This window comes from Capsicum annuum, chromosome 11 (assembly GCF_002878395.1).
Source record: "Capsicum annuum cultivar UCD-10X-F1 chromosome 11, UCD10Xv1.1, whole genome shotgun sequence".
NCBI lineage: Eukaryota > Viridiplantae > Streptophyta > Magnoliopsida > Solanales > Solanaceae > Capsicum > Capsicum annuum.
The window spans coordinates 188,570,622-188,593,047 of NC_061121.1; the positions used below are offsets into that span (position 1 = coordinate 188,570,622).

At 31.8% G+C, this 22,426-nt stretch overlaps 1 protein-coding gene across 1 annotated transcript in view; it reads left to right on the forward strand.

Moving 5' to 3' along the window:
* Positions 1 to 17,379, forward strand: part of LOC107848712 — a 45,832-nt gene extending 28,453 nt beyond the window's left edge. The window contains exon 3 of the mRNA XM_016693480.2: positions 16,891 to 17,379. Within this exon, the coding sequence (XP_016548966.1) occupies positions 16,891 to 16,989 (99 nt within the window). The 3' untranslated portion in view covers positions 16,990 to 17,379. The remainder of the gene's footprint in view (positions 1 to 16,890) is intronic.
* Positions 17,380 to 22,426: the final 5,047 nt, after the last annotated feature.

A 22,426-nucleotide genomic window follows, 5' to 3' on the forward strand; every position in this document is an offset into this window, starting at 1 on the left:
AAACCCCCCAAAGTTACCCTACAAAACTCACCTTCTTTCTAATGTCGTTACAAATATATCCAGTACCAAAGTTGGACCATTTCTTTTCTGCTTACATTTCTAATTCACAAGCACCCATGTCTTTTACCAAAAATAAAAATATCAATATGAATTTGACATTACAAAATCAGTGTGGGAAAGAAAAGACTCTTTTATTTTTGGTTAAACTACCAGATGGTAGTGTCCATTGTATTTCAGCAAAGAATTACACGGATGGAGGCTTCGCCTGACCTTAAGAAATACAACACTTGACTGGTTAACCAATTTAGTCAAAACTCAAGGGAGTAGGACTAAATACAGGGAGCCTATTCTAACAAACCAAAGCCTAACTAACAAAATAATAGTTTTTTCATATCTAATCCTAAGATTAGGGAGTTGTTGTTTGTCTAATTGATAGTGACCCCTCATTTCCTTAGGCAAGGCCTGGACCAAGTCAAAATGAAGCCTGATATTCTTGCTCGAGGCAATCTTAGGTAAGCTATCTACCACATGATTTTCTTCCCTGAAGCAATGATTAATTTTTGTATTCATTCTACTCAACTTGCTCAAGATCTCATCCAACTTTCTCTTAAGCTTCAGGTTGTCGGTGACTTTATTTTGCAACATTCTCGTGATAATCTCCGAGTCCAGTTTCAAATCTAGTTTTATGAAACCCAAACTTAGACAAATATTAACACCATAACTAGTTTCCAATATCTCTGCCATGTTGTTGCTATTACAAACAACCAAAACCGAAAAAGCCATTAGCAAGTCTCCATCTTTGTTTTTGATTATTCCACCTGCTTTCCCAGAATCATGAAGATATCTTCCGTCGGTGTTAAGTTTCACTCTACCTGTCATTGGCTTCTTTCAGCAAACAATCTTCCAATTGGGAATGGGTCTTAGCTTTTTTATTAAGTCACAAACAGTATGCAGTGGCATGTTAATATTGAACATTAGAAATATCTTGTTTAAAGCAATTATGATAGTTCTTTGGGTTTAGTAAATCATCCTAGCCAGGAAAATATGTTTTTGGTCTCCATACTTGTATGCACTGAATGCTTTCTATATTTCCCAGATGATAACTATTGGGGTGATGTTGAGCATCAGTCTATGAACTCTGTTTCTAGAGTTTGTGTTCCACCAAGCTTGAGTGACATGTCTGATGCTACGTGGATTAAAGTCCACTTCCATATTGCTGGAGAAATGCATCTACACTTTTTTAGCAGCTTCTTCTCCTAAAAAAACATGTGACATGGTCTCGTATTGAGAGTTAGTACAACAATTACATTTATTAGTTAAATCGGTGAAAGTTTTAACAATAGGCAACTTACCAAGTAATAACCTCCAAGCAATAAAGGAAGTTTTAAAAGGGAGACAGGAATGCCATACCATGCTTGTATCAAAAGTTATCTCTTTGATGTACTTGATAGAATTCCAAGCTGACTTGTTGGAGTATTGTCCATCCTCACTTTTGTTCCATATAGCATAATACTTTTCATTCCTATCTCCAATAGGCACAATTAGAATGTGTTGAATTATTACCGCGGTTAAAATATTAGTTAGTTTAGAAATATCCCATTTTCCATTAATAATGAAATTCTTAACAGAGACTTTAGAATAATAATATCTTCCCTAAGTAAGTCTGGCTAAAGCCCCTATGCCAGACCAATTATCCCACCAAAAATTACTATTTCCTTATCTGATGTGCCAGATAATGTTTGGTTCTGCCAAGTATTTAATGTGCATCATTTCTCTCCAACATTGTCAAGTATTATTGGTAGTAACCCTTGCGATAGAATGCACTCTACTGCAATACTTAGCATTCAAAAATCTCCCTAGAGAGATAGGACGGTTCTGAATCTCCACCATCTTTTAATAGCCAGAGTGGTACTTATCTCTTCCATGCTCCTGATTCCAATACCTCCTTCATCCTGAGGCTAACACATCTTCTTCCAAGCACACCAATGATACTTAGCCTTATCTTCGGAGGACCCCCAAAAGAAGTCAGAGAAATATTTTTCAATAAGATTGAGGGTGCCCTTTGAAGGGCGTAGAGCAGACAAAGTGTAAATGGGAAGTGATTGCAATACATGTTTAATAAGAATTAATCTACCCCAGAGGAGAGCATATTACCTTGCCATTCTCTTAGCTTGTTAACCACTTTGTCAACCATACAATCAAAGTAAGCAATTAATTTTCTTCCTAAGAAAATTGGACAGCCAAGATAATTAAATGGAAAACTCTTGTCCATGAAATTAGTCATTCTCCCCATTCTATTGATTCTGCTTGCAGAAGCTTTGGGATGAGTTATGAAAAAACTTTTATCACAGTTAACCTTTTGACCAGAGATCTTTTCATAATCACTTATACATCATATAACCAATTTAGTGGACTTATTATTACCACCCATGAAGATCATAATGTCATCAGCATATGCCAGATTATTTATAATAGGGCCATTATGATTCATGAAGAAAGGACTAAAATTGGGATGGTGATTTAATTTATTCAACATTCTAGTAAGAACTTCAGCTCCTAAAATAAATAGAGATGGAAATAAGGAATCACCTTATTTCAAACCTTGAGAGAAAGAAAAGAAGCCATGTCTAACACCATTTATAATAATAGAGTACCACAGAAGAGAAACCAAATCTAGTAAGAACAGCAGTTAGAAAAGACCAGGACATCCTATCATATTCTTTAGCCATATCCAACTTAATTATCATATTACCACCTTTGTTATACTTAGTGATATCTTGCGCAATTTCTTGTGCTAACAAAACATTTTTAGTAATAAGTCTAGCTTTAACAAAGCCACTTTGGTTCTCAGAAATTAAGAAAGGTAACAACAGACTAAGCCGAGTGGCAAAGATTCTAGAGATAATTTTATTAGAGAAAATAGTGAGACTAATGGGTCTCATTTCAGAGAAGCTCTTAGGCGCATCATTTTTGGGAATAAGAATTACACAAGTATGGGAGAAAAATTTAGTGATGTTACCTCCTCTGGAGAAATGTTGAACAAACTCAATGATGTCGGGTTTGATAATCTCCCAACAACACTGATAGAACTTATATTGAAGCCGTCTGGACCTGCAGCACTTTCTGGAGACATATCAAATACGACCTTCTTAATTTCATCACCATCAGGGATACAAGTTAACATGTGGTTGTCATCTTCTGAAATACAAGGTGTAATGGTGTTCAATATTCCATCATGAATCTTTAGGCCTGGTAGATTGAATAGATTTTTAAAGTGTCTTTTAGAAACTTTTGCTACTTTGTCACTACTATGGACCCAACTTCCTTTATGATTTTGAATTCTCTGGATATGAGGTCTCCTTCTCTTGTTCTTTAGAATGGAATGAAAGTACTTAGTGTTCTTGTCACCCTCTTCAAACCATTTTATTCGAGCTTTTTGCCTAAACAGATTGTCTTGTATACCCAACCATCTTGTATATTCACTGTGAGCTTTGTTGAGTTCTTCATTCTCTGTAAAGAAAAGACTCTATTGTAGTTTAAAAGCAATTAAGAAAAAGAATTTGGAGAAAGTCCAGAAGATCCAGACCAAGAACACTTAATGATTTCAGATTATGTTTATTCCAAATGATGACTTAATCATCTCAATCATACTATGTCGAAAGATGAATTGACTTTATTACATCAAGTTATCCCAGACCTCTATAGCCTACAGGTAAATAATATCCTTATATCCAATACTCAAGATTCATATGATAGTAATCCTATCAAAGAGTACTTTGAGCAATGTACATATTCATATGATGACAAAAAATCTTTGAGGCAAGTGAAGATTCCTCACTTGGCTTATCTGAAAAATACTATCCACCCATAGCAATGAATCAGCATAAAAGAATTATAAGTCTCTGAAGTATATGATAATAAAGATAGAATAGTAAATGAGCTAATAACAGAAAAAAATCAGAACCAACAACATAAAAATTTATTGAAACTAGATTTCTTACATTCACTCTTGATGATACCAAGATTTCAACCAGGACTCAAAGGATCCAAGATTTATTTACTTGAATAGTGATAAAAATATTGTTGAACAAGAAAAGTACATAATACTGTCAGAATTCACTTTAACGTTCTCTGAAATTCTCAGAGATTGGTGAAATTCACTTGAGATACAAGATAAAAAATATTTTTTAAATCCCAATAGTTTGATTTCAACATCAGTCCTACACGAAGTCTACTATGAAGATATATGCCAAAGATAAGAAAAGCTGCTAAGAAAATTCTTTGAAATGAAGTATGTGTAATTTGGTTGAGATATCATTTATCCACTTTCAAAAAATAGCAAAAATATATTTTGAGGTAGGCAAAGATACTTGTATTAAGAAACCACTGGTAAGAAATCTTTTACTGAGTGATATTTGCACAAAAATATTTATTTTGAAGCAGATCTTACAAAACAATGCATCACTAGATAGAGCATGTGGTAAATATAATCTAGTCATAAAATCAAATTACTTTTTCCCTATTACTAAATAACAAGGAAGATACAAAAAATAAAGATGATTCGAATCCACTAGAATGGAGATCCAAGTTCACCAGGTGTACTATGTACTTTAGAAAAAGCCCTGGAAATTTCCAAAAAAATGAAAGATGTTTCTTCTACAATAAGGTTAGATATTACACAATGGATTTTCCTTAATCTAGATGGTCCAACAAGTCTATCTAGATTCTTGATGAGATAGGAGATCAAACATCCATCTATCATAGTAGAGATGATGATCTTGAGTCAATTTCTCATTAAATTAAGAACTAGCAAAGTAAACTCTCTTCGATATAAATGTCTATAAGGAATATGGGCATGACCATTACCAAATGTCTAAAGTAAAGGAAGAAGAAATCAATATCATCTCAGATGTAGAAGCCCTTCATATCCAACTAGATATCTATATATCTAAATTGATTAAACCGATCCAGGCGATAACTTTCATAAATATTAATGCGGCATCTTTAATGTTAAACCTAGTTGTCCTTCCAGAAGATCAATGGATTCCTTATTTCAAGAATTTCAATACTATATGAAAAAGGTATCTTCACTACTAGGGTTATCATAAATGATCTTATCACGACTGAAGTCTTTCCAAGATCATTATTTAGGACCAAGTTACTTAGTTCTGATGTTTCCACAAAAGACCTCATTATTGGTTTTAATATTTATAAAAATCTCAGAATCGTTGGGAGACCAGAACTTAGGTAATAACTTTACAAAATCAATTCAAGCCATCAAAGTCTCGAGGTTATTCAACATCATTAACAAAGAGCAGATCAAAGAGAAGCCATCTAACCATATTTTATGCTTAACACACCAAGAACAATTTCCTTTAAAATGGCAAATCATCCACGAGAGTTATTCAAAGAGTGCATGGACCCATTTGATCCATCCATCCTTATAGGAATAAGGACTTTATATGAGCTATGAGTTTTCAAAAAATATGGAATATCTATCTTTAATTCGTTTGGAGTTCATATAGAATTTTTGTTATGCCATGTGCTCATACCATTCTCTAGTGACTTCCCTTAAGAACTCTTATGGATCTTTTGGTACTTATATCATTAATACTATAGCCTCATAAAGTTAAACTGTAATCTATTTGGGGATTTTGATAGAATCCAAATTGCTATCAAATGTTTCTACTTTGGTTCAAACCACAAAGATATCGGGTTAAATGTTTTAAAGATCTCAATGATGTCAAGATATTCATGCTACATCGCCTGTTGGAAATCATTAACAATAAGGTCTAGGATCAATCAAAATTTTTTTTCCATCGGAAGTTTTTCATTTTTATTTTATCCTTAAAAGGTGAATATTATGAAGCAAAAAGAATAATCTTTCAATAAAATAAATGCATTGAAAAAGAGATATGGCCAAAAAATGGGTATGATGGATCTAAACCAATAACCATCCCACTAGAAAAAGGTTCGACAAATGACAAAGTAGTATTAAGTTTCATAGGATCACCAGAGATGAAACCACTCAAGCCTTCAACAAGATAAAACTAAATGTTCCCTTACAAAAATGGGAGCACAATGTAGTAGGTCCATCCAATAGAAAAAGTTAATATATAAGGTCAATAAAAAGCCTAGATAAGATAGAGCTTTTCAAAAAATAAATATGGCATTGGCTAGTGGATGGGGGAAGGATACAAAAGTGTGCCATAAATACTTTCAAGTACTACACCATATTTGATGATGTTTGATGAGATATGTAAAAAATTCAAATCTTAGCTCCACAAACTACCCACAACAGTTTAATACCTATGTTAAAATAAATCTTTCTTGAAAAGTTTGCCTGTCCACCTGCATACAAGTTGCTTATCCAACTTCTGTTTATACACCTATTTTCATCCTTATTACCCTCCCTTTTACACATACTACTCAAAAGAAGACTAAAGTGGACCCTACTGTTACATACTACCAGATGCCTCCCATGTATATATTACAACTTCACATATTTGTAGATGTTGTGTTCTGCTTAGATTGTGTTTTTTTATTTTATTGTTCTCCTTCATATTTTTATGGGGCTCAATTTTTAAGAAAAGAGTGCCATGTACTTTAAATAATTTATGTTATAAAGGTGTGTCATATAAAATAAAGTTTACTAGTTTTAGAAATCAGGGTATCCTGTACTTGTTTTCCTACTCCTATATAACGGAAGGTAAGGAATAGTTAGGAATCGTCTATTAGCTTTTTCTCTTCTGATACATTATTGTGATATAAATAAAATATTTATTTTCTAAAGTAGTCTCTTTTTATTCTCTCTAAAAGGGATACAAAGATCATCCTTTGTGGAGTTTTGGGGTAAGGAAATACTATGCAAGTTAACTTGTTGCAATTATAATGTTTTTTTGAGATCCATTACAAATAAATCTTTTAGTAGTGTAAAAATTTTCTTGTAGCTTGGGTAGGAAAATCCAGCCCATGTTTATAGGGAAACGATTTTACTTTTATGATTCAGTTTACTATTTAACTAAATTGGCAAGCCATCCTTCATATTAAGAAGCCAAGTTAGTGGGATTTTATTCTCCAAAATGTGAAGCCCAATCCTTCTCAGTAAGAAAACTATTGTTATTGTAATATTGCTATGCTTTCATGATGTCTCCCATCCCCATAACACCTAAAGATCAAAAAAGAAATCTTGGATTAGTGATCGAGTCTTCTCAAGAAGTAATATGACCTATGCCACTAGCAAATGTTGCAAGCATATGATAGTGAAAAGGCTTAACACATATCTTAAATTAGGATGAAGTGAGGATATCTTCTTTCAATATCCTCATCAACCTCTGAATTATCTTCTTCAATATTATGATTATGGCCTCAAGATCTTAATCGATGTAATATAATTAGTTTCCAATAGACTAACTGAAGGATCTAATCTATACATGCTCTTCTTTGTAAGACAGATACTCATTCACTTTAATCTCTTCATGAGACATAGTGTGAGAAGGATTATGCCTATAAAATATTAAGATAGACACATGAAAGAGTAAAATGTATCGTGGACATTTTGAATGGTATTTTAACTCATATGCCACCTTCCAAACCTTCACAGGATTTCACAGAGGACAATGAATTATGGACTTAAGTTTATTTTTCGTGCCAAAATGCATTAAACCTTTTATAGGCAAAACCTTTAAAAATACCCTGTCACCAATGATAAATTATAATTCGCAACATCTCATATATATTAGTAATATTTCTTTCAATTTTGAGCATTCCTAAGTCGATGCACAATAATATTTAATTTCTCAATACCATACAGATTAGGTTAGGAATCAATAGTTCAACTTATCAAGGTTAAACCTACTAATTAGAGATATGCAAGGCCACTCATAAAGATCCTAATATGAATTCATTTTGATGCTCGCTTGATAGTTGTTATTGTGAGAAAATTTAACAAGAGACCAATATTCATCCTAGTTATTCTAGAATTAATCACACATACCTTCAACATATTCTTAAAGTCTAAAAATTCCCTTCTGTCTACCTATATATCTGGAGATAGAAAGCAGTACTTAAAATAATACAATCCCCCAAACACTCGGGATGACTTCGAAAAGTTAGTAGAGAATTGTGTACCTCTATCTAAAATAATAGATGACAGATGTCCATGAAACCTCGATAGATCCTTCAAGTACAACTTAGTAGAATGGGTTGTCGTATCTATTGTCTTCATATGAAGAAATTGAATGCATTTTGTAAGTTTATTCATACTCATATCAAATGATACTTGATCTTCATGCTGGGTAAGCCCACAACAAAGTTTATATTAATCATCTCTCACTTTTGTTGTAGAATCTTGATGGTCTGAGCTAGAACCCTAGGTTTTCAATGCTCAACCTTTATATGTTGGTAATTTAATCACAACCAAAAAAAATGATATAACAACTTCAATGCTCCAACACCAATAATGTTGTTTAAAATCTTTATACAAATTGGTAGATCCTAGATGTACTGAATATCAATTTTTGATCAAGTTGCATTTAAAGCCTTTAAGTCAGTGCACATTCTAAACATATTTAGCTTTTTGGTGCTACCACTACATTTCCTAATCAATCAAAATTATTTCACTTCTTGTATAGATCCTATATTTAATTTTTTTTACCTTTTCTTTAATAAAAACCCTATTTTGGAGCATGGCTATTGAGAACTTTTGCTTCACTGAAAGTAACTAGTGTTTATACTTAGATTATGAGTTACTATCTATGACTCGATACTTGTCATATAAGTATGTCCATGCAAAATAATTAGCTTTAGATTTAAGAAAATCAATGAGTTTGTACTGAGTTTAGGACTAAGTACCATACCCAAATATATCTTTCTCTTAGGGAAGTCAATGAAGTGGATGGCTTCTTCCAGTTCTAAGTACCACTCGCCATGTTAAATTCGACCAGTAATTTATAATCGAACCATTTTTTGGATAACTTTTTTATTTAAGAACCTGAAGTTGAATCATATTACCGAGTGACATGGATGACTTAGCATATATATATATATATACATATATATAAATTTAAAATATAATATTTTAAGAGATTTTACTAGGGAGCTAGGGTGAGTCTACGTATCTTTATTATTGAATATGATGGTGTCACTGTCTAGTACTTTGCCTATCCTTTTAGTGTGTAATGAACATATGTTTCTTCTTAGCTATTGATAATACTATTTAGCTATCTTTCTCCCCTTATAATTCTATGTTAATGGTGTGTTATAGGGCAGTGAGCTTTGGTTTCCCTCTCCTATCTTTGGGTTGACCATAGTTGGTGTTGGATCGTTACTTAAGACCTCCCTCTAATGACCATTTTTATAGAGATGGACCACTTTCTTTCATAAGTGTTGACAATTTATATATCCTATGATAATCACACTGTAGGCTAGCATCCCTTATATTAGGATCAAACTGGATCAGTTTTATCCATTTTGCCTTTTTAAGATTTTCATGGTAGAAACCAACTCGATGGGGCTAATATTGAAGTTTAGAATGTGCATTGACGTATAGGATTTAAATATAACTTGCTCAAAAGTTGATATCCAGTGCATCTGGAATCCACTAAGTTGTATAAAGTTTTCTCTCTGGTTCTTCAATACACCAGGTCACTCCCCATAACCGTGAAAATTGAGCATTCTAAGCTCAAACTTTGTTAAAGAACAAGAGAGAAAACTTGAAAGAAAGTAAAAAAGTAGTGAGAAAATTTTAGTCAATGGTTATATGAAAAATCAGTGCAATAAAAGCTCTGATCTTAGCTTTATAGATGGAGCATATGAAATGTGACAAATATTTTCTACCCAACTAACCAAGACAGCTCATCAACAACTCACATCTAACTATCTAACTAGCTCAACTAACTGGCTAATACAAAAAAATAACTAAATAGTTTTGCAGGCTAACTAAACAATAACTAATGGAACAATAAATGAATGTAACAGTAAAAGATGCAACATTACAGTGATCATAATTAGTGATCATGATACAATTTAGCACACCCCTCAAGTGGTGGGGTGCAAAATATTAAGCACACCAAGATTGCCTACAAGGTGCTGATGGCAAGCATGACCTAAGCCTTTGGTAAAAATTTGCAATTTGATGTTGAGTAGTAATGTAAGATGTCTCAATGAGCTTGTCTTTGATTATGTCCCTAATAAAATATCAATCAATTTTAATATGTTTAGTTCCTCCATGGAATACAAGATTAACAACTAATTGTATGGTTGATTTTCTATCACTCATGACTGTAACTTGTATCTGAATAGAAACTCTCACTTTAGTAAAAAAGCTTAATACCCAAGTGATTTTAGCAACACCTAAAGCCATACTTCTATATTCAGCTTTAACTAAGCTTCTAGACACAGTTTGTTGTTTCTTGGATTTTTCAGAGATTAGGGAATAATCAAATTTAACCATATACCCAGTGATAAATATTTTTATGGTGGTATAGTCTACCCAATCTGAGTCACACCAATATGTTGGAGTTGTAGCTAGTGTACCTTTAACCACACCCCTATCTAACTATGCATTTCAATTATCTAACCACCTTTGCCGAAAAATCCTAATGTGATCTCATAGGAAGTTGCATAAATTGGTTGAGAGTCTAAATTTCAAAGATAATGTTTAGTCTATTATAGTGGCATAAAAGAGATTGCCAACCAATCTTTGGTAAGATATTATATCATGCAGCATAGCATCACTAGCAACACCATTTGCTTGATCATATTCCACTAATGTTAACCTCAAATTTGATCCTCTATGAATACTAGCATACTTGGCACTCAAGCCAACATCAAAATAAGTTCAAAGATGTACTTTCTTTGATTCAAAATAAAACCCTTAGAAGATCTCCTACATCCTTTTACTTGACTGCTAATGTAGTATTTGTTTTTTTGTATCAATCAACTATGCACTACTACTAGTGATGAGTAAGTTTTCCACATATACTAAAACAAGCACCAAATATGCATCCTACTTGAAAGTAAATTATGAGTAATCATATAAGCTCTAAACAAAATCAGAAATAAGCAAGGCACTAGTGAGATTTATGTTCCACTTTATTGATTTTTGTTTTGGGCCATAGAGTGACTTACACAACTTGCATACGTTGGTTTCACTATGTTTCTTAAAATTTTCAGGAATTTTCATCTATACCTCTTCATCAAAATCACCTTGAAGAAAGGCATTATACACATTTATTTGAAATAAACTCCACCTTTTTGAATTAGATAAGGCAATAATACATCTACCTGTCACCATCTTAGTTATAGGAGAGAATCTGTCATAATAATCTAGACCCTCTTGATAACTATATTGTTTGGCTACTAGTCTAGCCTTGAACATTTCTACCTCACCATTAGATTGATATTTGATTTCATGTACCTAATTTGAACCTACTACATGTTTTTCTTCTGGAAAATCTACTATTTCGAAGTCTTATTGTCTTCAAGGGCTTGAATCTTAAGATTCATGGCCTATATCCATTTTTCATCTTTGGCTGCTTCTCTAAAGTGTTTAGGCTCTTTGAGATCAGAAACTTTAGTGAGGTAACTCTAATATGTAGGAGTAGTATGATCACAGTAGAAGAAGTTGATCATGGGATATCTTGTGCTACTCTGATTAATACCAACAGTGGTGTAGTCCTTTATCTAAGTAGGTTATTTGGTTTTTCTAGTAGCCCTTATGAGAGGTGTCATTTCAACAGACAAACTAGTGGATAAAAAAAATTCAATAGGACTTAGTCGAATAATATCTTTATCTAATTTCATAAGTATATCTAGTCTTGAAAAAAAAAGAAGCATGTAGTACCTCTACAGGTAGATCATTTTCATCACTATGATCAGACTCATGTACTACCTCCTCCAAAGAAAATCCTAACAAAATAGAGGACTGATTGGTAGTATTGGTATGACCTGTAGTGGTCTAACTAAAAGGAAATAATTCTACTATGAAGATTACATTTCCATTCACAGATAACTTCTTGGACTGAATATCAAAGAGTAAATAACTCTTTTGTAACTTTGAATATCCTATTAAGATATCAAGAATAACTCTTTCTGAAAACTTATATCCTCTAGGTAAGACTGAGATATAGTATAAACCTCTTATGACCCTTAGGTAAGACAATATTATCTTCTTAAGATACAATAATTCATATGAACTTTCATTGTTCAGAGTTGCAGAAGGCAACCTATTCATTAGATATACTAATGCTTTAATGTAATATCCCCAAAATCTAATGGGCATATGAGACTAAAATCTAATAGTTATATCAATGATAAGAATATGTCTGTGTTTTCTCTCAACCACACCATTGTGTTATGGTGTGTGAGGACAACTAATTTGATGTAGAATTCCTAAATGATCAAATAAAGTTATGCATTATGAATTAAAGAAGTCAATGTTATTATCTGATCTCAAAACTTTAACATGAGCACCAAATAGTGTTTGAATCATCCAGAAAAAAGTTTTAATGGCTACAATAGTTCTAACTTCAACTACAACAAGTGAATCCATACAAATCTACTATAGTCATCCACTACTATAAAAAAGTAATACTTGCTATCTACATTAGGTGTCTTATATGGTCCCCACAAGTTTATATGGACAATTTTAAATCTCATGATGCTCTAGAATCAATTACAAAAATGTAAAATCTTAGGGTGCTTAGATAATGGACAGATGGAACAATCACTGAGTAACTCATGATCTTTAATATGGTGAATCAAATCTAGATGTTTCATATCCGAGAAGAGGGATACCAAGTCTCTTTTGCCATAAACTGACATCATGCCTTGTTTCTCATGCAAACACCTTTTTTTAATCATATGTCTTCTTTATTATTTCAACTTTAATCTTGAATATATACAAACCACTTTCATCTCTACCAATACCCGTTACCCTACCACTAAAGGGGTCCTAAAAACACAAAAAATAGGATAAAAGGTAATTCCCTTGTGATTTTAGAAACTGATAACAGGTTAAACTTGAAGTTTGGTATATATAGGATATTCTTCTGAGAGTCATCCTCAAAAAATAGTGCTCATCAATGCATTTAATTTCCACCTTATCACATGTAGTTAAGTGTAATTAGTCTTTTAAAGACTTAACCAATGCATTATTACTAAGCAACGGGTTTTTATTTGCTACAATATGATGAGAGGCACCAAACTCTACAATCCATTGTTGTGTAAAAATATTTGTCAGTAAATAAGTTATAATAACTGTTATATTAGCCTTCTTACTAAATTTCACATTCCAAATCAATGTGTACACGGATCTGTCTGTATTTATCCTCAATAAAAACTGGTCCCTTAGCTAAAGAAGCATTATTAGATCTATATATGGATTAGGCCATTTGTATCTGATCACGTACACCACTAGACACATTATTTGATAAAGGATGTTCTCCTATTTTTCAAAAGGTAACATGTCCTTGCTCAACAAAACCACCAATATATGCATTATGTTTATTTCCTTAAGAATGAGTTTGGCCTGTTGTTTGACCGTTGACGTTGTTGTTGTTTTATCCATAATTAGACTTTTTCCTATTCTTCCCATTTGTGGGATAACCAATAGATTTCTCTTTAGCGTGATCTATGAAATGACAATATTCACATTTTGTTCCTTTATAATACTCTTTTCCCGAATTTCTATTAACATTCATCACCACTAGTTCTGGTTTCACAAAAACCACTAGCCATACATGTTGAGTGTTGTGTTTTATCCTTAATTATCATGGCATATGCTTGACTTAAAGAAGGAGTAACTCTTTTCAATAAGATCTGATTTCTAGCCTGATCATATGAATTATTTAAACCACTTAAGAATTAAATTAACTTCATTTGAGCCCTGTGTTCTACATACTCTTTAGACAGGGTACATGTACGAGAAGGTAGTGGTATAATACGATCATATTCACTCTAAAGTATCTTTAATTTGGAGAAGTAATGTGCAACATAATTTGTACTTTGTTAAAGTGTAGTAATTTCCTTGTGTAATTGATAGATGTGCATTTGATTAACTTTGTCAAATTTCTCCTTCAAATTAGTTCAAACATAAAATGCACTTGTAAATATTAAATTTCACTAAGGATATCTTCATTCACTGTGTTAGTCAATCAGGACAACACAATTGCATTACACGCTTTCCATTGTTCCTGCAGATTATCTTGATACAATCTTCTTGTACAAGCACCTGTGATGAAGCCATAATTCTTCTTTTCTAACAATGCAATGGTCATTTATATATTTCAAATTTCATAGTTCGTTGATCATATCAATTTGATAGGAATCAATGCTACTCCTGAAGTATTTGATGGATTGATATACATCGAATCCTTTTGATTGATTTTTTGAGGTACCATTATTGATATTAGAACAACAAAAACTGTTAATCTTTTAAATATAAGAGATCTAAATTCTTCACACACACTTAAAACTACATTAACCAATTCAGATAAAGGAAGAAGAAAATGAAGAGGTAAATTGAAATTGAAAATAACTAATAGTAAGAATCTTTACTCTATCAAAATACTTATCTAAACATCCACAATCGACTGCTCTGATACTATGTGATAATTGAATATTCTAAGCTCAAACTCTATTGATAAACCAGATAGAAAATTGAAAATAAAGTGAAAAAAGTAGAGATAAAATTTTATTCAATGGTCATCTGAATGAAAAATCTTATAATAACTGCTCTGATCTTTATATTCATAGATGGAGCATGGATATGTGAAAAATATATTTTACCCAACTAACGATGACAACTCATCAATAGCTCACATCTAACCATCTAACTAACTCAACTAACTGACTAATACAAAAATAATTAACTAGTTTTGTAGGCTAACTAAATAGTAAATAATGAAATAGTTAATAAATATAATGGTAAAAGATGAAACATTACAGTGATCATGATCATGATGCATTTCTTCATTGACAGTGATGGATCACATCATTATATGCTTTTGTGGATTAGTGGCACCCTCATAATTGAGAATGTACAATATCTTGAATTTATTTAGAATGAGTATTGGAGTTGCACTGGATTTATAAGAAAATAATAAGTATTTCTAAGAGTTTGAATCTTTCTAGATTGGGGGTGCACCCCAAATCTGATCCATCTAGGAATGTATATCATTAACTCACTTTATGAACTAATTTGAAAAAGCATATATATTGATATATTCAGTTTTGAATCTACTATCCTTCTTGATTATTTATTTGGAAGTCGGCCCCCAAGGTATTTTGGACATTCGCTTGGAGTTTCTTAGACTAGAGTAGTGATGGTAGAAGGGACTGGAATTCTTGGATTAACTATCTATTGTTGAGTTATGATCTATATTAGTTCTGACAAGTTTTAGTCATTCCCCAAGTTTGACTGTCATAATCACTTTTATCCTTATACAAGTCATTGAAGGTATGACTTCATGAAGTTCGATGATCCACTCAAGTGAATAAGTTCACATATCCATCTCTTTTTCAAATTTGGGTACTGTATTACTAATCTCCATCGAAATCAATTAGTACATCAATTTTCTCATGAGCTGGTAAGCCGTTATTGCCTTGATCAACTTTGGATAGCATGTTTCTTCATTAGGATTCATCATTGGTGAACTTTAATTTTGCATGACACAGAGAAACCAATAAAATTAGTAGTGGATTAGTAGGTAAAAATAATACCGTAATTGTCATGTCATCATAGTTGGTGTCAGATTATTTACTCTTAAGAATGGTACAGTTGGGTTTATAAGTGTGGCTCAAGTTCATGCAAAATAAGATGACCAAAATACATGATTTTATATCATAACTTGCTTAATTAATGTGAATATAACAGAAAATATAGGAAATACATAATTGAACAGAAATAACAAGATAAAAAATAGAACAAAACCGAGATCTGGTGTTGATAGTTGGCAACATTACTAGGTATGCTTGATCCTATTGATGTGAATTGGAACAAATAACAGAACTTAAGAGCTTGAGAGCATAGAAGAACAATGTATTTCTTAGTGAGAGAATGATAATTCGATTCATACAATTAATTCCTAGGAGGTTATTTATAACTAATACCTTAGGAAGTAGCTTCTTGGAGCTTGGCCCCATGAAGACTCCCATTTACTAGCATTTGCATCTATTGTTTAACAGCTGAGAGAGGAACACAAATCATTCAAAAATAGATTTACTTTTGACCTTAGCTTGACCCAATCATGACGATATTTAGTCCCTCGATACCATAGCTAGAGCTTGATCGCGTGAAATCATTGTCAGTTGTCATCGATCCGACTTCTATGCAAACGTGATCATAACTTCTAATTTTTATAAGTGAGATATCTGGTTCTTGTTCAACGGTGAGTCAAACCTGACCTATCCATCTTTTCGTTTCCTTCCCTAATTAAACCACATGTCTAATCTGATTTTTACTCCATACAGACTACAATCATGACAGACCTGATTTTTAGTTCATGAGAATCATTCAAGAATAAACCAAATTATACCAAAAAATCATAAATTGTTATTCCAGTATAAAAGATATATTCAAAACAATGCAATTACTCTAAATGTGGGGTCGCATTGCTAAAGTTTATTATTTGTTGATGTTTTATTTGTATGTTTATTTTTACTTCATCCAAAAGATGAATTTAAGTAAAACATACATCATATACATTCAAATAAAACTTATTAGATATACTAAGCAGAATTAAGGAATTTTGAATAACATATTTTCTCCACCCCTCCCTAATATGAAAAATGTGAAAAACGACATCTACTAATTGTATGAAAATTACAAAAAGATCTCTAATATGATCCTTATAGTTTTCTTAATTTAATTTATTATTTTTCTTTCAGATTGATAGATGTGAATGTTGTGACATAATTCATAAGGCTGGATCCTTTAAAGCTGCTATCAAGTATAGAGAATGCGGGATAAATGAGATAATAGCTTGATCAAGTTGATGTATAAGCATTTTTGTTACTTTTGTTTAATTACCATTAAAAGTATGACCATCCGCTTTGTCTCTTGTACGCATCTTTTTTTTCTTAAAGAAAAATACAGAAATTTAACAAAACATTACCCAACAAGGAAATAAAGTATTCACAAGAAAATCTCGAAGTAAGATAAAATAAATATTTAAATGAAGTCTTTAATTATATGCGTGGATCCACATTCTATGTAAGTATACTGTATACATATTTTATGCGATGATGAGGTGGATGTTGAGTGTGTGTACTAGAGAAAATTTATAACAAGGACTCTTATTGTATAGAAAAAAAGATGGATATGTACTCATTGATACAATGTTTGATAATAATAAAAGTAATATTAGTATATGTGTATAATGAGTTACATAAATTGCGAAACAAAATTAAGCAAACATAAACTGCTGAATGATGAGCCTTTCTGATATTTATTATCATTGTAAAACATAACCTTACTAAAATAGCTATCGAAAGTGAATACTCTTTATTTTGGAGGTAGAAATAAATATTTTCTAATTATTTTTTGTTATATTACTTCGATCTCTATTATAAATAATCAACAAATTGGTATAAGTTATTCTTATGTTTTTCATCTAATATATTACAAATTTACTTTGATGATTTTTTTAAATATTTTAACAACACATAATTGAAATTGCATATGGAAAATATCCATTGTATTGCAATTGTTTTAGCTTTTAAAGTTCGTGTCTGGTCTTTTAAAAATTGTAGTATCATACTTTTTACAGTTACATGCATCATATCAAGGAGATACTATAATATAAAATTATATCTTTTTAGAAGCAACAAAGAAAATGTATTGACACATCTCTCAATTAATATGAAATTATAGATCATTACCAATTTTATGATGCACACCGACATATTACAAAGAAATGGTAGCATATAAAGGAACCATAACAAAGGGCAAAATAGAAAAAGGAAAAATAGAAAATCCACTATCAATCAGACAGTTACTCATTACTGCCTATAAATCAATTCATTATTGATAAAGAAGGCCTTATTATAGATTTGGAAAACATTACTCTTCGTATACCTAAGCCTTTTATTAGATCACATAGTAACACCTTAACATAATTATTTTAGATAGCAGAAATAACAATACTTTTAGAGACCCTGATTTCATGCGCTTTATTCTACTTTTTTTTTGAATCTCCATCTCTATTAATTTACCTATTTTATCTCCTACAATTTTTCTTTCAACTTCTACATATATTCAAATGATTTATACATCATAATTATTCTTTTTATCTTCCTAAAGGCTTCAAAAAGACTTAATCTCAGTTTTGTTCTTAGTAATTGAAAAAGATAAATCAATGTTCCAAATTGTCTGATGCAACATAGCTTCTCACTAAACAAGATTTCGTTTTTAGATTTACGATTGAAATATTTAATTTCTTTCTTAGATATAAGTTTAAAGTACATTCAGAGTGTCATTTGTATTTTCATATTTATTTTATTATTTTTCTTCCCTTCTTCATTCTATTTCATCTAATTTCTTTGATTTCAATTATGTTTTATCTGTATATTTGTATTAATGTATAAATTGAGTATACATTTGTATATTTGTATTGATGTATAAATTTACTTTAGATTATTTAGTTTCATTTGATATTTGTATCCAATACAAAGTGAATTTGTACAATTCAAATATATTTGTATCAGTGAATTCTTGAAATTGGAATATATTTTTGTATATAATTGTATAATTGTATAATTGTATCAGTGACTTTTGTATGATAGAAATGTATTTGTTAACGGTTCTATGGGATTTTTATGTATTTGAGGTCATAAAAACAGTTATGTGATACATATTTGAGATCATAAAAATAGTTTGTATTTGATAAATATATATCTTACTCAAATGATACATGTATATCAAATGGTTCATGTTTATACAACTTGAATCATACAGATACAAATAATATTTGCTTATATATAAATAAAAATAATGAATTTAACATGCAAATACAAAACAATTTATATAAAGTGTATTTTTTGATTTAAAAAGAAAATACAGTATAAAAGAAAAAAAAAGAGAAAGAGAAAAAGTATGATACAAAAAGGGTGAGAGATGTGAAATATAAAAGATAAAATGTAAAAAAATAAGAAAGAGAGAGAAAGTAGTGAAAATATAAAATATAAAAAGGGAGAGATGTGAACAGATAAAGTATAAAATATATATATAAAAAAAAAGATAAAGAGAATAGGAAGAAAAAGAGAGGCTAGAGATAGAAGATAAGTAAGAGAGAAAATTTGGGAGAACTTTTGAAATCCATTTTAAAAAAAACTTCCTATTTAGAAATAGGATCTTCAATTAATTGGGTGAATGCGATTTAATGAAGTTGAAACTCTTTTTTTTAAACTCAAGTTGTTGCCTAAAAATAAGATAATTAACTGTACTTGTATATATATTTTATGTTGTCTTGCACATCAAATACACATATGCATATTACTATTTCATGTAATTAGGAAAGATTTCTATCCAATTCTTTGTTAATGGGTCTAGTTTATTATTTCTGAACGTTTCCCTTATGAAATTAGGCCAGTTAACTCTCACCAGAATTTTGAGAAATTAATTAACCTAGGTAGAGAAAATCACAATTTCATGTTTGGGCTAATAGAGCCTTTCAAATATCCATCTAGTCTAGAAAACTATAAAAAAAATTTAATGTACCATCTACAATAGAAAATTATTCAAAATAGATTTGGTTGTTTTCTAATTATGTGGTACATGTGGGCATGGTCATGGATACTACACAATACCTCACTGTGAAGGTAACACACAAGGAGCATGGAGGGAACTGATAATAACATTTATTTATATATGTAGCATGTGATTAAGACAGTAGATAATACTATGGAATTTCCTCAATATTTGGGTTAATAAATGGAAACTTTCGTAGATTGTGGAGAAGATTTTATTATGATACTTTCAGCATAAGAAAAATTGGGTTGTCTATCAATGTGTATTATAATGCAACTGCAACTTTTATGAGTGATGTTTGTTTCTTGACAGACATCGGATAAAAAAGAAATACTTTCATATGGTAAAATAGTAGAACTAATATGGTTTGCATATTCAAGAGGTTGGTTAAGATTTTCAAAAACCGTAAATTCTATATTTGTTCCCTTCATTATAGCTAATATTGTAATGCCCGAGTCTGTACTTCAAACGCTACACGATGCTCATAATCTCAAAGGACCACAAGCTAACCCATGACTGGTATCTTTTGTAATAACTTAATAACAATAATACTGAATTGTGTGAAAATTAGGCGAAAAACTAGCCATAAGGTTCCATACTGTAAATAATACTGAATATGGTATCACAATACCAAAACTGAACATCAATATTGAAAACTGAACAACTGTCTGAAAATACTCTAGTCTGAAAAGTCTCTAAACTGTCCAAACTATGGAGTTGATAGGATAAGTCCCCAACTAACTCCGACTACTAAAAATGAATTGAAATACTGAAATAATAATCACGTCCTTAAACTATAAAGACTCACCACTAATTCTGTATGCTAAGAATCCAAACTGCTAAGGGTGCTTGAGAGCCCATGCATCTGAACCTATGATATAAGACATCATAGCACAAAAGAAAAGCATGCGTCAGTACTTTGAATATACTAGTATGCTCAGTGAGATAGGCTAAAATATATGGGTTCATATGCATGAACAATACTAAATAAATATCATGAGTATGACTGAGTACATGCATAAATATGTAAACTGTACTGAGATTGTAATAGCACTGAATACTGGATTAATGGTAACTGAATGAATGTATCTAACAGTCTTGATTCTGTTGAAACTATACCGAGTCCTGCACTGAGCTGAGTGACTGTGTCTGACTGTCCTGAATCAGTAGAACTGAACTAAGTTCCATACTGAGACTATAGGAAGTAATCATCTAATCGACATGCCCCTTTTCTAATTGATTTGGGGTCCAACCTGTAATCCCAGCTGGAAGGGTGTAAATACTGTGCCACGTGTAAGGACAAGTGTTGAGTCACCCTCATCTAGAAGGTACTCTAAACGAGAATAGTGGTACCCTCAACTGGTAGGTAGATCACCTCATCAACCCTCAACTGGTAGGTTGATGTCTCAACCTACACTGGCTACATAGTTCTGGAATGCTAGAACTGCTTTTAAGGATTTCACCCTCTGCTGGCAAGTGAGTCCCCATCCTTGGGTTCACTTGGTGCTGAATTCTACTCCCAACTGAATAGATACTGGACTGAATTCTAAACTGTACTAGGCTAGACCGAATTGTTACTGATCGTACCGTATAACTAAACTGAACTGATTTTACTGAACTAAGCGGACTGATTCTGAGTTCACTGAGTTTTCCTACATTTTGTAATTGACTGAATTCTACTAATCGAGATATGACTGATTCCACTCTGTGACTGACCATGTCTCTAGATAAGCAGTTAAGTTGTCGGGTATTAAATACCCCCATGACTCGATTGCATAAACTTAAAAGACATAACATAATCTTGAGACATGGTAATTAACTACTTAGTCATCATTCATTCATTTGGGCATTCAAGCAAACACTTGCATGACATAAACTTGCATACATGCTAACATGGTATAATTTCATTATTCAACTCACATGGACAATTTATCAAACACTTGTGGGGCACAATATATACACCCAATACTAACACAACATGTAGGCATCATGATTCAATTCCAATTACACAATTCTAAGAGTTTCAACATGGATTCGCATGATGAAGCACACATATCAATTAACTTTATATGAACTTGCAATAAATCATGAATACACTTTAATTCAGATCACAAAAATTCGGAAATCACTCTACATGAACTTTAAAAGAGTTTCTTCGACTCCAAGGGTGGAAGGAACCCTTGGATGAACACTTCACATACCTTAGTTGACGAATTCTGGAAAATTAACGGTGGATCTTGAGCCGTGAGTTTGAATTTAATTCACATAGGGTTTTTGAGCTTGAGAAATTTGTGAAAGAATATTATATTTTGCTAAAAGAGGGCTAAATTTCATGTTATGAGGGCTGAAGGGCATGGAAAAAAGACTTAATTAGCCCTGAGGACGTGGCCTTTTTATTACTGAAACATTAAATCATCGATGGGCAGGCCGACGCGCCGCGTCATTAGCATCGAAGCGATAGACAACGCACCGCGTCGAGTCCGCATCGAATCCATGTAGATTCACTGGAAATTGCACTGAGCTGAGGAAAAAATTATCTGTCAATGGGATGGATGATGCGACGCATCAAGATTGCGTCGAATCACTATTTTGGTCATTCGAACATGATCTACACAAGGTCCAAAAAATCTGAAACTTATTCGAAAATACCTATTGACATTCTTGATCATAAATTAA